Genomic DNA, 17,162 nt, shown 5'->3' on the forward strand with positions numbered 1-17,162 from the left:
AGCAGCAGAGTACCTTTCTGCATGAGAGAGTAAAAGGCCAGCCCTTTTTGTTCTTGCCACTGCATAACCCATTATTTTGACTGTGCTACCTGTGCTACCTGTGCTACCTGTGCTATCAATAAGCCTTTTCTGAGTAGCAATGAAGAAAAAGGCCAATTTTACAACTTCTAGTAAGTGTGTTCAAGGTCATTATCTTCTTGAAATATCCATTCAGTGCTACGGGCCTTTCTTTTTGCACCAGAGGTTATCTTAAGCTGCCATGAAAATGAAGACAGACTCCCTAATAGCAGCAGACAGCTCTGTCTTGCAGCCCAGTGTGAGGCTCTCTGGTGGGAGAGAAGAGAGAGCTGCTTGTGGTGTCACTGAACTGCAGTTGATACGCCGATGTGCAGAGGAAACATTTTGAGCCCTCTTTAAAGAAGACACTTAAAGAGCTCAGTGTCTTTGATATGACTTTCCAGTTTCACACGAGGCTTCAACTGATGAAACGTGTTATTCATCTAGTATAATACTGTAGTTAATATGTAGGCTCTCGTGGTAGTGTACAGTAAGCCATTTGTGGGCGGACATAATATTCACAGACACACTTCTCCCTTCTGGTACCCTCATAACACTTCCTCACACTACTGCCGAGGGTGAAGACAAAGAGGAGAAGCTCAGTTCGCCCCAGAGTTTCACACACTCGGGTGGTGTCTTTCTGCAGTCTTTTTCTGTCTTTTAAAACATGTGGTTTCCTCCTCCATGACACCTCAGAGTTTCTCAGCACATCTCTGGTGCTGCTACCCTGTGGAGGTGTGAGAGGAAGGAGCCCGCTGGAGGTGAGAAGAGCAGGGCTGCACACTGGGAAAGAACACACACACAAACACGCTCGTCAAACTCCAACACACACTTCACTCTCACACACACAAGTACTTCTTACAGCTAGTGAAGGTGTTGATGGATCTGGGGCTGACTGACAGGGAGCGAAGGAAATAAAGGGATAGATTAGAAGCAAAAGGGAAAGAAGTAAAAAATGGAAGGAAAGACCGTTTGAAAGGAAAGACGGGCAAAGGGGAAGCAAACTGCTGTGATCAGATTATTTTGCCTTCACAGTTTAAACTGGATATCCTGTGATTATGCCGAGATGTTTTGCATATCCATCATATTTTAACAGTGTTTGATGGCTAATGCCTCTAAATGTCAAACCTAATGAAAACCCTGGATAGAAAAGCTCCCCCAGTCAGCAATGATAATCGGATTAACATTTTGAAAGAGTAAAACCAGATCGTAATCGAGAAATTAGAACGGCATTTCGACAAAGCACAGGGACTTTTTCAGGAGAGAGCTAAGATGGCAGAAGTTAAAACGTCAAGGTCTTGCATAACTCCTTAAAATACTAGCTTCCAATGTAGTGTATTTATACAGCTTATATGGCCTTTGAAAATAAAACCTAACGAAATTATAGCTTCTGAATGAGACAGGTAGGTTAGTGCGTGCTGTGACCCAGGCTAGCAGGAGAGATGACAGACAAGCTTCGACATCTGTGTGAGAGCAGGAGTGTGACGGACTGTGTGACTGTGAGAGAGAGAGGCGCTGTCCAAGGTGCTGGTAAGTGTGACACACTGAAGAGAGGGTGTTGCAAAGCTGTGGAGGGATCTGTGAGAGAAGGCACCCACCTCGCTTAGCTCGCACAGTTCAGCACAAGCCATCCCCATTCAACCCCCCCTTACCAAACTAGGATTGCCAAACCACCTCTTTATGTCTCTTGCCCTCTTTCTCTCCCTCTCTCGCACGCTCTCACTCTCATCGTGCTCTCTCTCACACCCTCATGCATAGGCTGTAAACACACTTTCTCTCCCACTCTCCTCTCTCTCTCACACACGCACACACACACCTAATGTATGCATGAGTGCATTTGTTTTTATGTCAGCATTAACAAGATGTATTGTCCAATACTTCCATATTAATGATAGGGAGGAGGGTTGATGGGGGTGAGGGTTCATGTGTGAGCCTTTCGCTACAGTACACAAATAAAATGTAAAACGACAAATGAAACAGAAGATAAATTGGCACCTACCTTTCCTCACACCTCTTCTGCGTGGGGTCTGCAAGGCTAATGTGTAAATGGATTTTAGATGAAAACTAATGTGCTAATTCAAACAAGCTCAGTCAGGTGAAGCCCTGTGATTCAAGTCATTAAAAACAAGTTACACAGACATCTCTGCCAACGCCATGGACAAAGTACAATCCAATTCTGTAGGCTCAAAAGTTCTCATAGAAGTAAGACTAAAGCTATGCTACACCCCATGTCCATCACCTCTTATATCGAATACCCATCTCTACCCCATTCCACCTTTCTCCTCAGGTGTCATATGCACGACCCAGCTCAGCCTCCATCCGAGACGCTAACCTGTATGTGAGTGGTCTGCCCAAGACCATGACTCAGAAGGACCTGGAGCAGCTCTTCTCCCAGTACGGACGCATCATCACCTCCCGCATCCTGGTGGACCAGGTCACAGGTATCCATGGGTCGCCTTTTCATTTATATACGCACATGCACATACGCACGCACGCACGCACCCACAGAAACCAACTCCCTAGCCAGCACAGCACACAACCTTTTCATTTATATACGCACATGCACATACGCACATACGCACGCACGCACCCACAGAAACCAACTCCCTAGCCAGCACAGCACACAACCTTTTCATTTATATACGCACATGCACATACGCACGCACGCACGCACGCACGCACACACCCACAGAAACCAACTCCCTAGCCAGCACAGCACACAACCTTTTCATTTATATACGCACATGCACATACGCACGCACGCACGCACCCACAGAAACCAACTCCCTAGCCAGCACAGCACACAACCTTTTCATTTATATACGCACATGCACATACGCACGCACCCACAGAAACCAACTCCCTAGCCAGCACAGCACACAACCTTTTCATTTATATACGCACATGCACATACGCACGCACCCACAGAAACCAACTCCCTAGCCAGCACAGCACACAACCTTTTCATTTATATACGCACATGCACGCACGCACGCACGCACGCACGCACGCACGCACACACCCACAGAAACCAACTCCCTAGCCAGCACAGCACACAACCTTTTCATTTATATACGCACATGCACATACGCACGCACCCACAGAAACCAACTCCCTAGCCAGCACAGCACACAACCTTTTCATTTATATACGCACATGCACATACGCACGCACCCACAGAAACCAACTCCCTAGCCAGCACAGCACACAACCTTTTCATTTATATACGCACATGCACATACGCACGCACCCACAGAAACCAACTCCTAGCCAGCACAGCACACAACCTTTTCATTTATATACGCACATGCACATACGCACGCACCCACAGAAACCAACTCCCTAGCCAGCACAGCACACAACCTTTTCATTTATATACGCACATGCACATACGCACGCACGCACGCACACACCCACGCACCCACAGAAACCAACTCCCTAGCCAGCACAGCACACAAGCATTGGTCGAAACACGCACACAAATGCGCGCACACACATACATAAAAACACAAACGTATGTTCATCTGAGTTAATACACTCAACTCACAACCCGAGCGCAGGCACACAACTAGATGAAACCATTGTCATGATGCAGAATCATGCAGCATGACTTCCATTGCACAGCTCTTAGATCCATTTCCGAGGTTTTGTCTGCCTGCGGCAGGCTCCAGTGTTATGTGTAATGTGTACTGATGAAGCAGAATGAGTGCAGCACATTGTAAGCCACACTCATTTGCCTAAGCAGAATACATCAGACCTGGTACTGGGGCAAAGCATAGCAGAGCAGAGCAGGATCAAGTTGAGAGACGGTTTATTTGCAACGACTGTATGCTTCCACAAGACCTGCTCCACGCAGCCCTCTGGGATCACAAACAACAACACGCAAAGTCAAGGCCGTGAAAAACACATCTGTTCATAAAACAGCAGTACTAGCTAGCCAGCTTGATATTCTCCTAAACCCCCTAGAGTCTAAGCCTCTAGATGGCGATATATGGACTAAGCTAACATATGGAATTATTTTAATAAGATTGTCTTAAGATGGACTATTTAGCTATTTGATTAGGGAATTTTAGGACCCCTGTAGGTCTAAAAAAAAAATATATATGTAAATAAAATATTGGCCTTAATGCAGTTAGCCTACGTAAAGCAAAACGGATGACACTTTCATGTTCGGGAGAATCTCAGCTTTCAGAACTTGTTTCTAGCTCAAACCGTTTCCGGGATGTCTCCTGGTCTCATAAACACTGTTGTAGTTCAGGTGCCTTCCACCTCAGCGCATAATGGCCGACACCGGTGGATGCGGTTGATTGAGACGCAGCCCATGCAAAAACCAGAAGTCTCTAGCTTAAACTCAGTGATTTTGATTAATAAAAGTGATCTAATTATAATGCTAATTAGACTCAATTTTTTTTTGTCTAGTCACAAACCACCGTCATAAATAAATCAAACTAGCATAGCCTAAATTGCCATGGAATAGAATGTCTGACACATTCTGGGTCTCAATAATTCATGTTATTACCATGCTTGCGCACAGTTTCAGTCTTAAGAAGCAGAACAGTTTCCCAAGCAGGTTCTTCACAAGCCCAGTGCTCATCCTGCTGATCTGCCAATAGTCTCTTCTGCTTCTCCATTGTTTCCCAACCACACTGTTGAAGGGAACAGTAGGCAGGATCATAACCTTTACATGTCTCACAGTGCCAGAACCACTCCACAGAGAGACAGGCAAAGCTTCTGCCTCCTCGGATGTGCACACATGCACTCTCTCTTAACACTCCTTTATTCTCCTCTCCTCTCTTCTCTCTTTCTCTCTCTCCCTCTCTCACACACACAGTGTCTGGCCCAGCAGCACATGCAGGCCCAGCCCAGAAATGTCTCCCCTGAGGCAGGGGGATCCGCTGGAAGAATTTGAATGACTAATTACATTTTAGTTGCTGGTGATTAAGAAACAAGGAGGATTTTAGAGGACCCCGAGAGCTCAGCGCTGGCACATCTTCCCAGTTCACAAGTACCGCTATAAAGAGGAATGGGCCGCAAATTAAAACTCTCCTGCTACTTGCACACGTGTAACTGTGGGTGAGAGAGACAGAGGGGAAGATAGAAAGAGAAAGTTTAAAAGCTTTGCCTTTGTGCTTGACTTTTTAGTGGTTAACCATTAACATGTACAGTATAGGACAGTTAATCATGTGATTTCAACATCATTACACACACAAATGTCAAATATTATCAACAAATTGTCATTTTTCCAAATCAGAATTTCACTCCATATGTTCAGTTTCAGACATGTCTGTTCTGACAGTAGATGCCAAGCCCACATGACTGTGGTTCAGAGTGAGCCACAAGCTCCAAAGCCCAATCTACGAATCAGTTTGGAATAAACAAATGTGCTTAAACTCACTGAAGGGGATATTTACTTCATTTTCACAGACCTTAATCAACTTGATGCAAATTGCAGTCAGTCTCCTGCTCAGTATCGTCCAGAAATAACTTTGTTGAGCCACAGTTTGCATCGTTCATAGAGAAGACAATGTTCTGTTACAAATAGTCCAAGTATTTCTGACTGAACTCACATTGACTTGACAATAAGTCAGGAATGGGGAGTTCTGTTATTATAGAGCCTTAGCGCACTTGAGTGGCAATGTCCTGATCATGAAGATTCTTCTCTCCAACACAATCAGAACATCACACACGAGCCCTTTGGCTCAACCTCTCTGATGCAGGCCTGGCAGTCATTGCGTAACACATCAATCATGTAACCAAAGTGTTTTGCCAATATTAGTATCTTTCTCTTCTCTCCCTCTCTTTCTATTGATCCCTGCAGAATGGATATATATATTTCTTCTCTATATTGGAAGAACTATTGCGGAGCAGCATTTTTATCCTGCATCACTCTCACTAACCTTTGGGAATGTTGTCAGATCATGATGTTCAATACGAACAGCTGGTTTAAGCTAACATCAATGTGAAGGAAATATAATATGGAGAGACATTGATCAATAGTTAAATATTCTGAACATCTCTGCAGGGCCCAGGCGCACAGCAGTCAGTCAATACACGTCTCATCAATGAGAGCAAATACAATTGATCCAGAGAGCTTGCTTTTACCAGTTAAACCCTTAAGTGAAAAAATGCCTGTTTCTCTTATATTACAGAGGGTTGTTGTCTACCCCTAGTCACACAGACTACTTACTATTGCTCATATATTAGTATTATATATTACAATAATAAGCATGCAGAACATTCATATGCACTACACACATACAGTACCAGTCAAAAGTTTGGACACACCTACTCATTCAAGGGTTTTTCTTTATTTGTACTATTTTCTATATTGTAGAATGATAGTGAAAACATCAAACTATGAAATAACACATATGGAATCATGTAGTTACCAAACAAGTGTTAAACACATCAAAATATATTTTAGATTTTAGATTCTTCAAAGTAGCCACCCTTTGCCTTGCACTCTTGGCATTCTCTCAACCGGCTTCACCTGGAATGCTTTTCCAACAGTCTTGAAGGAGTTCCCACATATGCTGGACACTTGTTGGCTGCTTTTCCTTCACTCTGAGGTCCAACTCCCAAACCATTTCAATTGGGTTGAGGTCAGGGGATTGCGGAGGACAGGTCATCTGATGCAGCACTCCATCACTCTCCTTGGTCAAATAGCCCTTACTCAGCCTGGAGGTGTGTTGGGTCATTGTCCTGTTGAAAAACAAATGACAGTCCCACTAAGCGCAAACCAGATGGGATATCGTATTGCTGCAGAATGCTGTGGTAGCCATGCTGGTTAAGTGTGCCTTCAATTCCAAATAAATCACTGACAGAGTCACCAGCAAAGCAATCCCACACCATCACATCTCCTCCTCCATGCTTAACGGTGGGAACCACACATGCGGAGATCATCCATTCACCTCCTCTGTGTCTCACAAAGACACAGTGGTTGGAACCAAACATCTCAAATTTGGACTCATCAGACCAAAGTACAGATTTCCACCGGTCTAAAGTCCATTGCTCGTGTTTCTTGGCCCAAGCAAGTCTCTTCTTATTGGTGTCCTTTAGTAGTGGTTTCTTTGCAGCAATTTGGCCATGAAGGACTGATTTCACGCAGTGTCCTCTGAATAGTTGAAGTAGGTGGGGGGTGTCTGTTACTTGGATTCTGTGAAGCATTTATTTGGGCTGCAATTTCTGAGGCTGGTAACTCTAATGAACTTATCCTCCATAACTCTGGGTCTTCCTTTCCTGTGTTGGTCCTCTTGAGAGTCAGTTTTGTCATAGCGCTTGATGGTTTTTACGACTGCACTTGAAGAAACTTTCAAAGTTCTTGATGTCTTCATGTCTTAAAGTAATGATGGACTGTCATTTCTCTTTGCTTATTTGAGCTGTTCTTGCCATAATATGGACTTGGTCTTTTACCAAATAGGGCTGTCTTCTGTTTACCACCCCTACCTTGTCACAACACAACTGATAGGCTCAAACGCATTAAGAAGGAAATAAATTCCACAAATTAATTTTTAACAAGGCACACCTGTTAATTGAAATGGATTCCAGGTGACTACCTAATGAAGCTAGTTGAGAGAATGCCAAGAGTGTGCAAAGCTGTCATCAAGGCAACGGGTGGCTGCTTTAAAGAATCTCAAATATAAAATATATTTTGATTTGATTAACACTTTTGTGGTTACTACATTATTCCATGTGTGTTATTTCATAGTTTTGATGTCCTCACAATTATTCTGCAATGTAGAAAATAGTCAAAATAAAGAAAACCAACCTGTTTGACTGGTGCTGTACATACAACCCCTATTGAATTTCTACTTTATCAATCAGTATGTGACTTCCTCTCCATATGCACATCTACACTCTTATAGTGGAGGTTGATGATATATGGTGTAGTACATTCTGGCTCGCATAGAATCCCCACCATGTTTGGCTAAACATCAAGACCACGTAGGTGCAAACCTGATTTATATACAGGGAAAATAATACTTTGTACAATTCTTCTCTGTCCTGGTGTCTATAACCCACCAGACTCCATAACATGGAGTGTATTACATGGCTACTTTGGCCTGTGGTCACACATAGAAGCAGACAGATGGCTTTAACTCTGCTTTTACTGAGCGGAGCAGAGAGCACCTAAGATCTTCAAAGGTTTCTATCCCAATGCCTTTTCAAAGTCCATATGTATCTATCCCCACAAACTGAGTTACTTAAAACGGGGACTTTTTTTTTCCCCTCTCGCTCTCTCTGATTAGGAGGTGATAAGATGTTGTTTTTCTTTCTCTAAAGTATTTAATGTGACTGTTTAATAAATGTTCCATACAGTCGGCATAGCCACTTAAAAGAGTGGAATGAGAAACGGCAGCAAAATGCTCAAGTTTGGAGAGCAGAGCAAAGGCTTTCGTCAGCCACCTGGCCAGATTATCAGATCTCCAGATTTCCCAGAGGAATGTTTGTCTTATTGTCCCCGGGCTGAGAGCGTAGTGTTGGGGAGCGCCCTGGTAGCGCCCAAGTGCAGTGGGCATGCAGAATTCTTTGTCAGGGCACCAGCAGCTCCTTGCCACCGTCTTCCCTTGTTCTGGTTAGGGTTATTAATAAACCAGCCATTCTCCGTGTTCATGTGTGCTGGGAATAGATAAGCACAGGTAGAGAATTACATAAGCCCAGCTGATTTCTGAGAAGGAAAGTGCCTGTAGACCGTTGTGCATTTGTGGCCTAATGCTGTATGGTCTGTGATAAGTGCTGGAACTGGCTGATGGTACAGGCTGCTTCCCAGACTCCCTCAGCCTGCATGTTTGCTTTGTTTCGGTATGCTGTAAAAACAAAAAAACAACCACAAAAAACAGCTGGAAACTCATTATGTTAATGCTGAAAAAGCTAGTGACATTTTTTTTTCTCAACACTAAGACAGTCATTTCATTTTTTTTTTTAACTATTAGGTAAATTACTTCTGGGATCGTTTTGTTCGGTTTCTGCCTTGCTTGAGGAACCCCAGATGGAATCCAAATGATACCCTACATTAGATTGTCCTCCGAAGCACCAGCTGTCAGCAGTCTGACACACAGAACTGCTTGTATGAAGTCTCTGCCAATGTATCACAATCACAGGGTCAAAGGTCATGGTCGCCTAACCTGCTGTGGTGTAATTGCATTAGGCCAGCCGACCTTGCAGTGCAGTAGCAGTGTTTCTCTTCATGCCCAGAATGTCTATAGGGCAGTGAAAGGAGAAATGAGAGGTGTTACTGTTAGTGGGGTCAACGTCTCTCTCACCTCTATCCACAGCACTGCTGTACAGGCACAATACCCTCTCACCTCTCTCCACAGCACTGCTGTATAGGCACAATACCCTCTCACCTCTCTCCACAGCACTGCTGTATAGGCACAATACCCTCTCACCTCTCTCCACAGCACTGCTGTATAGGCACAATACCCTCTCACCTCTCTCCACAGCACTGCTGTATAGGCACAATACCCTCTCACCTCTCTCCACAGCACTGCTGTATAGGCACAATACCCTCTCACCTCTCTCCACAGCACTGCTGTATAGGCACAATACCCTCTCACCTCTCCCCACAGCACTGCTGTATAGGCACAATACCCTCTCACCTCTCTCAACAGCACTGCTGTATAGGCACAATACCCTCTCACCTCTCCCCACAGCACTGCTGTATAGGCACAATACCCTCTCACCTCTCTCAACAGCACTAGTGTACAGGCACAATACCCTCTCACCTCTCTCAACAGCACTAGTGTACAGGCACAATACCCTCTCACCTCTCCCCACAGCACTGCTGTATAGGCACAATACCCTCTCACCTCTCTCCACAGCACTGCTGTATAGGCACAATACCCTCTCACCTCTCTCCACAGCACTAGTGTACAGGCACAATACCCTCTCACCTCTCTCAACAGCACTAGTGTACAGGCACAATACCCTCTCACCTCTCTCCACAGCACTAGTGTACAGGCACAATACCCTCTCACCTCTCTCAACAGCACTAGTGTACAGGCACAATACCCTCTCACCTCTCCCCACAGCACTGCTGTATAGGCACAATACCCTCTCACCTCTCTCCACAGCACTGCTGTATAGGCACAATACCCTCTCACCTCTCCCCACAGCACTGCTGTATAGGCACAATACCCTCTCACCTCTCTCCACAGCACTAGTGTACAGGCACAATACCCTTCTACCTCTCCACATACACAAGGACAGAGTTAGTCCCAGATACCAATGCAGTAGCCCTCCACTCTTCACACCCCTTTCTTAAAGACACCTCTTCGGTTCACCACTTCATTCAAGTGGCTGGGGTGTTTTCCTCAGATCTCACGCTGAATGTGTTTTCAGCCTTCATCTCTATGACAAGCAATACTGGTGTGTAGACCTCTTCAAGCATCTGCATTCTGGTGCAGTTCAAGGCCATGGGTCTTAGAGGACTGGTGCTTGTCTTCTCTCTTCCAATGAGGTGTGATCATATCCCCAAAGGAGAAGAGTCCATAGGGTGTCAACATGTATTTCACAGCTCTGAAACAGTGAAATAAGCATATTGCATCTCAAAATAATGTAGTCTTATAATACAACCCCTCCTATCTTGACAGTAGTAGCTATTGGGTTTATGTAGAAAAAGGTGAACAAACAAAGCTACCCACTGGGCACAGACGTCAGTTCAGCGTCAAGTTTTGATTTACATTTGTTTGGGTTGTCAGCTAATGTGAATTCAACATGAAACCAACCCAAAAAATTCACCAAGTCATTGGATTTAGGTTCAAAGTTTGGTAAACCAAAAAAAAAGCCTGTATTTAAAAAGAAATATAACATTTTAACCTTTATTTAACTACGTAGTTATGTTATGTTATGAGTTTTTGCAAATTCAATCCGTTTTCCACGTTGATTCAAAGTCGTCTCATAGATTTTTGGGGTCGAATTGATGTGAAAACAATATTGATTCGACCAGTTTTTGCACAGTTGGTATGCATAAAGTGAAGTTAGCAAAACAAAGCCCAACTCTGATTTTACACACTAAGTGTACTAAACATTAGGAGCACCTTCCTAATATTACGTTGCACCCCATCCCTTTTCCCCTTTTGCCCTCAGAACAGCCTCAATTCATCAGGGCATGGACTTTACAAGGTGTTGAAAGCGTTCCACAGGGATGCTGGCCCATGTTGACTCCAATGCTTCCCACAGTTGTGTTAAGTTGGCTGGATGTTATTTGGGTGGTAGACCATTCTTGATACACACAGAAACTGTTGAGTGTGAAAAACCCAGCAGCTTTGCAGTTCTTGACACACTCAAACCGGTGTGCCTGGCACCTACTACCATACTCCGTTCACTCTCTGAATGGCACACATACACAATCCATGGCTCAATTGTCTCAAGGCTTAGAAATCATTCCTTAACCTATCTCCTCCTCTTCATCTATAGTGCATTCAGAAAGTATTCAGACCCCTTGACATTTTCTACATTTTACAGCCTTATTCTAAAATTGATTAAATACATTTTTTTCCATATCAATCTACACACAATATCCCATAATGACAAAGTGAAAACTGTTTTTTAGACATTTTTGTAAATGTATTACCATCTGCTATGAGACTCAAAATTGAGCTGAGGTGCATCCTGTTTCCATTGATCATCCTTGAGATGTTTCTAAAACTTGATTGGTGCCCACCTGTGGTAAATTCAACTGATTGGACATGATTTGGAAAGGCACACACCTGTCTATATAAGGTCCAACAGTTGACAGTGCATGTCAGAGCAGAAACCAAGCAATGAGATCGAAGGAATTGTCCGTAGATTGTGTCAAGGCACAGATCTGGGGAAGGATACCAAAACATTTCTGCAGCATTGAAGGTCCCAGAAAACACAGTGGTCATTCTTAAATGGAAGAAGTTTGGAACCACCAAGACTGTTCTTAGAGCTGTCTGCCCGGCCAAACTGAGCAATTGGGGGAGACGGGCCTTGGTCAGGAAGGTAACTAAGAACCCAATGGTCACACTGACAAACCTTCAGAGTTCCTCTTCGGAGATGGGAGAGCCTTCCAGAAGGACAACCATCTCAGCAGCCCTCCACCAATCAGGCCTTTATGGTAGAGTGGCCAGACGGAAGCCACTCCACAGTAAAAGGCACATGACAACCCGCTTGGAGTTTGCAAAGGTCACCTAAAGGACTCTGACCATGAGAAACAATGGTCTGGTCATCTCTGGTCTGATGAAACCAAGACTTAGCTCTTTGGCCTGAATGCCAAGCATCACGTCTGGAGGAAACCTGGCACCATCCCTACGGTGAAGCATGGTGGTAGCAGCATCATTCTGTGGGGATGTTTTTCAGCGGCAGGGACTGAGAAACTGGTCAGGATCAAGGGAAAGATGGCGCAAAGTACAGAGAGATCCTTGATGAAAACCTGCTCCAGAGTGCTCAGGACCTCAGACTGGGGTGAAGGTTCACCTTGCAACAGGACAACGACCCTAAGCACACAGCCAAGACAACGCAGGAGTGGCTTCGGGACAAATCTCTGAACATACTTGAGTGGCCCAGCCAGAGCCCGGACTTGAATCTGATCGAACAGCTCTGGAGAGACCTGAAAATAGCTGTGCTGCGACGCTCCCCATCTAAACCGAAAGCTTGAGCGGATCTGCAGAGAAGTATGGGAGAAACACCCCAAATACAGGTGTGCCAAGCTTGTAGCCTCATACCCAAGAAAACTCGAGGCTGTAATTGCTGCCAAAGGTGCTTCAACAAAGTACTGAGTAAAGGGTCTGAACACTTATGTAAATGTGATATTTCTTTCTTCTTCTTTTTTTAATGTGCAACAAGTCTAAAAACCTGTTTTTGCTTTGTCATTACTGGGTATTGTGTGTGGATTGATGAGGGGGGGGAATTATTTAATCCATTTTGGAATAAGGCAGTAATGTAACAAAATGGGGGAAAAGTCAAGGGGTCTGAATACTTTCCAAATGCACTGTACACTAATTTGAAGTGGATTTAACAAGTGACATCAATAAGGGGTCATAGCTTTGACCTGGATTCACCTGGTGAAGGTGTTCCTCATGTTTTGTACACTCGGTGTAAAGTGACAAACAAATCAACAGAATATACAAAAACAATATGCACTAGTTACCACCTAGGAATACCGGTATGACAGTATTTTCTCCCGAAGCAGCATTGACCCTAGTTTCACACCGGAGCCAGAGCTGTATGCCAACAATTCAAACCCCGTTGGAATAACAGGCTATGTGTTCATTATTTTCTAGCTGTGACAACCTAATTATAAATTACAGATACAGGGAAGGCAGGGAAGGGATTTGGAGAGATTGTCAAGAACGGCAACAACCCTCAGTGAAAATAATACAGCATTAGAGTGAATGAAAGCATTTGGCATTGGAGAGATTGTGTGTAAATATTTGTTCAGGGCTGCACATGTCAAAGGAGTCCGATTCAAGAAGACAATGAGACAGCGGAACAGAAAAACCTCAATAAGCGCAGGCAACGTTTTGAGAGCAGAGAGCGAAATGCCAATAAAAAGTGTTTCTGTGTGTGGTGTAGAGATGCCAGTCTGTACACACACAGTATTATGCAAATAGACCTGGCAGCGTGCTGTCACTGAGCGAGCATCCCCAGGGCCAGTCAGCGAGCCTCATTAAAAATGAGAAGCACGCATTTATGGAGCCCAACAAAAGACCTTCCGGGCAGTGCGTCTCTCAATGTTACTTTCAGGTGGCGGTCAAAATACATTGCCTTGGAAACGACTCAAATGTCACCGACAACATGACGTGAGGCCTGAGTGTTTGGCCTTCAGCTAGGAGGAGAACTGCAGTGTATGCTGAGTCCAAAGTGCCTCACGCAGTAGCCTCAACGAGCTGAGGAGACACAGCACTACAGCAGCTAGCACCCAAACAACATAACAGCATTTCTGCATCAGTGGGCATCAGCTCTCATGCTCTTTGTGAGAGAGGAAGACAAATTAACTGTCTCTTTGACAGCACAGGAAATCATGGCTGTGCCTTCGCTTTTCCCTCTGCTCTATTCTGTGTTCTTTAAGTAACCCAGAACGCAATCCCTCCCAGAATGGAAAACAAATCATTTCCAACTCATTGTATCCCCTAAACATTGCTTTATACATGACTAAAAAGACAGATATCCTCTCTGTACCATGTATGAAACAGAGAACATGGGCTGTGAGATGTACAGTATGTATGTGTAGATGTGTGTGATCTAACCGGAACCACGTGAAGTAAAAGGACGCCCCTCCTGTTTGTGATGTGTTGGCCCCACAGGTGGTTCGCGGGGTGTGGGATTCATTCGCTTTGATAAGAGGATAGAGGCTGAGGAGGCCATCAAGGGGCTGAATGGACAGAAACCCTCTGGAGCTGCCGAGCCCATCACCGTCAAGTTCGCCAACAACCCCAGCCAGAAGACCAGCCAAGCCCTTCTGTCCCAGCTGTACCAGTCACCCAACCGCCGGTACCCAGGCCCCCTCCACCACCAGGCCCAGAGGTTCAGGTAAACACCTGGGGCTCACAACAAGGGTCGGGAGGTCATGGTCAGGTTCAGCCATTGGGTTATTGGTTCAGAGAGAATATAATATGTACTGTAAAGTTGAGTATGGGATTTTTATGTCTAATTGCAACGATCAACAACCTTTTGAGTCATCAATCACCAATGTGATCTCTGATTCTTGGTGCATTCAAACAAGAATGCATTTCTGTTCCAAAAGAGTGGGTTTCCTGAAGCTCCACACATATCAGAGTAGAACTGTTCACAAGAGACAGTGGGGTTCTGTCGTTCACAATGTCTCCATCACATCACCTCATCAGATCACTCTCCTTATTCCATAATGAAACAAACGGTTATCCCCTCTTACCACCCACGGTTCATTCCCAAATAAAATATACCCCATGATAATCACAATGAGAAAATTCAAATTATGACCTGAACGAAAAATGTATTTCAGATTTTGGTAAGTAAGACCAACAAAGTCTGAGCAATCAGGCGATCAGGAGCTAGCTAGCTGCCTGTAATATACAAAGACCTCACTATTACAACCAACAGCCACAGGACTTAACCTAACCCACAACCTCAGAAAGTGCATCACCTATCCTGTCAAAGTCGGCCATTTTCCACCATTAAATGTAAGGCCTGTTTTTCTGGTCCTCCTCTAAGAAGCAAACAAAAGAAAAGAGAAACAGTTTCAGTTATTACTGATTCTCCACATTAATAATTACAGTAATAAGTAAATTATGCTTATTATATCTAAGGTATGAGCAGGTTTTAACTGAACAGATTTTTTAAATGGACCTTTCTCATTTACATGCATTGAGAAACAGCACAAAGGCCCTATTGTGTGCTGAGGGCTTGGAGAGGCAGTGTGAAAAGCTGGCATCCAAGGCAGGTTGGTTTTTGCAGCAGCAGCCCAGCAGATGTCTCCAGCACAGCGTCCTGAAGCGCCTCCTTAGAGCTTCCAGTCCAATTGACTCATTTACCCACAAAGCAGATTGCTCAGTCCCAGCCCACATAATGGCCTAATTGCTGCCTTAATGAGTCAACATATTTTTGTGCTTTGTTTAGATTTTTTTTGTCAGGTTCACAGACGGCATCTCTGCCCACTGATGACCTGTAGCACAGACAGACTGTGTGTTTTGAAGGGGAGAAGTACTTTAGAATGGCCCCAAGTTCCCAACCCTTCCATTAGGCTGAAGGGCTTAATAAGACATGAGACAATGCAGACCCATGTGACACATGAAGGTTATTGAGTGGCCAAGTAGGCCGCATCCAAAAAGCCTCTGATTTATGTGGCTGAGGGGCTTCCATCCTTGGCCCACTGAGCACAGTGACTATCCGTCTGCATGACCAGTCTGATTGTTCCTCCCAGCCAGCTAGCAGCACTGACTAAAACCCAAATCACACGGAGAGACGCCGTCAACGGCGTCCAAATTTGCACACAAGAGTAGGGCCTCCTGAGTGGCGGTCTAGGGCACTGCATCGCAGTGCAAGCTGTGTCACTACAGATCCTGGTTCGGACAATTGGCCCAGCGTCGTCCGGGTTAGGGGAGGGTTTGGCCCGGCTGGGATGTCCTTGTCCCATCACGCTCTAGCAACTCCTGTGGCGGGCCGGGCGCATTCCGACACATTGGTGCGGCCATCGCCTCTCCTGAGTCCGTACGGGAGTTGCAGCGATGGGACAAGACTAACTACCAATTGGATATCACGAAATTGGGAAGAAAAGGGGGTAAAACACAGATTTTTTTAAAGAGTGAAGAGTGTCAATTCACATTCAGTGCAGAGCGTATGCCAACTTAATTGTCATAAGAATCCATAATAAACAGTTTATTTATTAAGTTCGCTATGTAGCCCTTGTGAATTATTGTTGTGTTCCTTTGACTCACCTTATATGTCCTACGGGAGCCACTGTACCTGCCTGCTCTAAACAATTGTTATGTTAGCTCACAAATGTTTATAAAGAATTTAGCTAGTCTCGTTCTTTCTACTAACAGTATTCTCTCTTGAAATCGGAGTTCCTGGAGTTTCCTAGCTGTAGCCTGCCTAGTCTATATGCCTGTGATCGAAATCAACACATCTAGGCATAACATTATTGTTTTCAAATATGTATTATTGGCACTGGCAGTATTATTATCAACAATAAATAGACACGTTTTATCTATACATGTCACAATTCCAGACGTAACAATGCCTACTTTCTGGCAATTTATCCGATAATTTTACCAGCATTGCTTTGCGTAGCTGCGTTGACACGAGAAAAATAGACCTGCTTTCTAATTTGACGCTCTATGATGCTGTTGACGCTCACACGCGGACCTCCTGTTTTCTATCCTTCACTACCGTGCATTCTAATTCCAGCATGTTCACGTGCATAAAAACAATAAACGTTTAGTTTGATTTGGGCTTAACACACACCATCCCATATGAAACGTCATAACCTTTCCACATGGAAAGGCGTCAACAGGAAACAAAATGTTTTGCTCAGTTAGTTACTTTTGGTCAGTTATTGTTTTACTATGCAACTTTATTCCTGTCATCTTCCTGTCTTAAAACCTTGACTATCTCTCACAAAATGACCATTACACTGACAGAACTCTGGAGAAGGGGGCATG

General features: G+C 44.4%; 1 protein-coding gene across 2 annotated transcripts in view; it reads left to right on the top strand.

The window, feature by feature from the left end:
- The window catches only part of LOC115145005 (ELAV-like protein 4), an 84,839-nt gene that overhangs the window by 51,386 nt on the left and 16,291 nt on the right, over window positions 1–17,162 (top strand). For both annotated transcript variants that reach the window (XM_029686199.2, XM_065003098.1), the window contains 2 exons: window positions 2,345–2,498; window positions 14,328–14,553. In XM_029686199.2, coding sequence (XP_029542059.1) covers window positions 2,345–2,498; window positions 14,328–14,553 — 380 coding nt within the window. The remainder of the gene's footprint in view (window positions 1–2,344; window positions 2,499–14,327; window positions 14,554–17,162) is intronic.

Source organism: Oncorhynchus nerka, linkage group LG17 (assembly GCF_034236695.1).
Source record: "Oncorhynchus nerka isolate Pitt River linkage group LG17, Oner_Uvic_2.0, whole genome shotgun sequence".
Classification (NCBI taxonomy): domain Eukaryota; kingdom Metazoa; phylum Chordata; class Actinopteri; order Salmoniformes; family Salmonidae; genus Oncorhynchus; species Oncorhynchus nerka.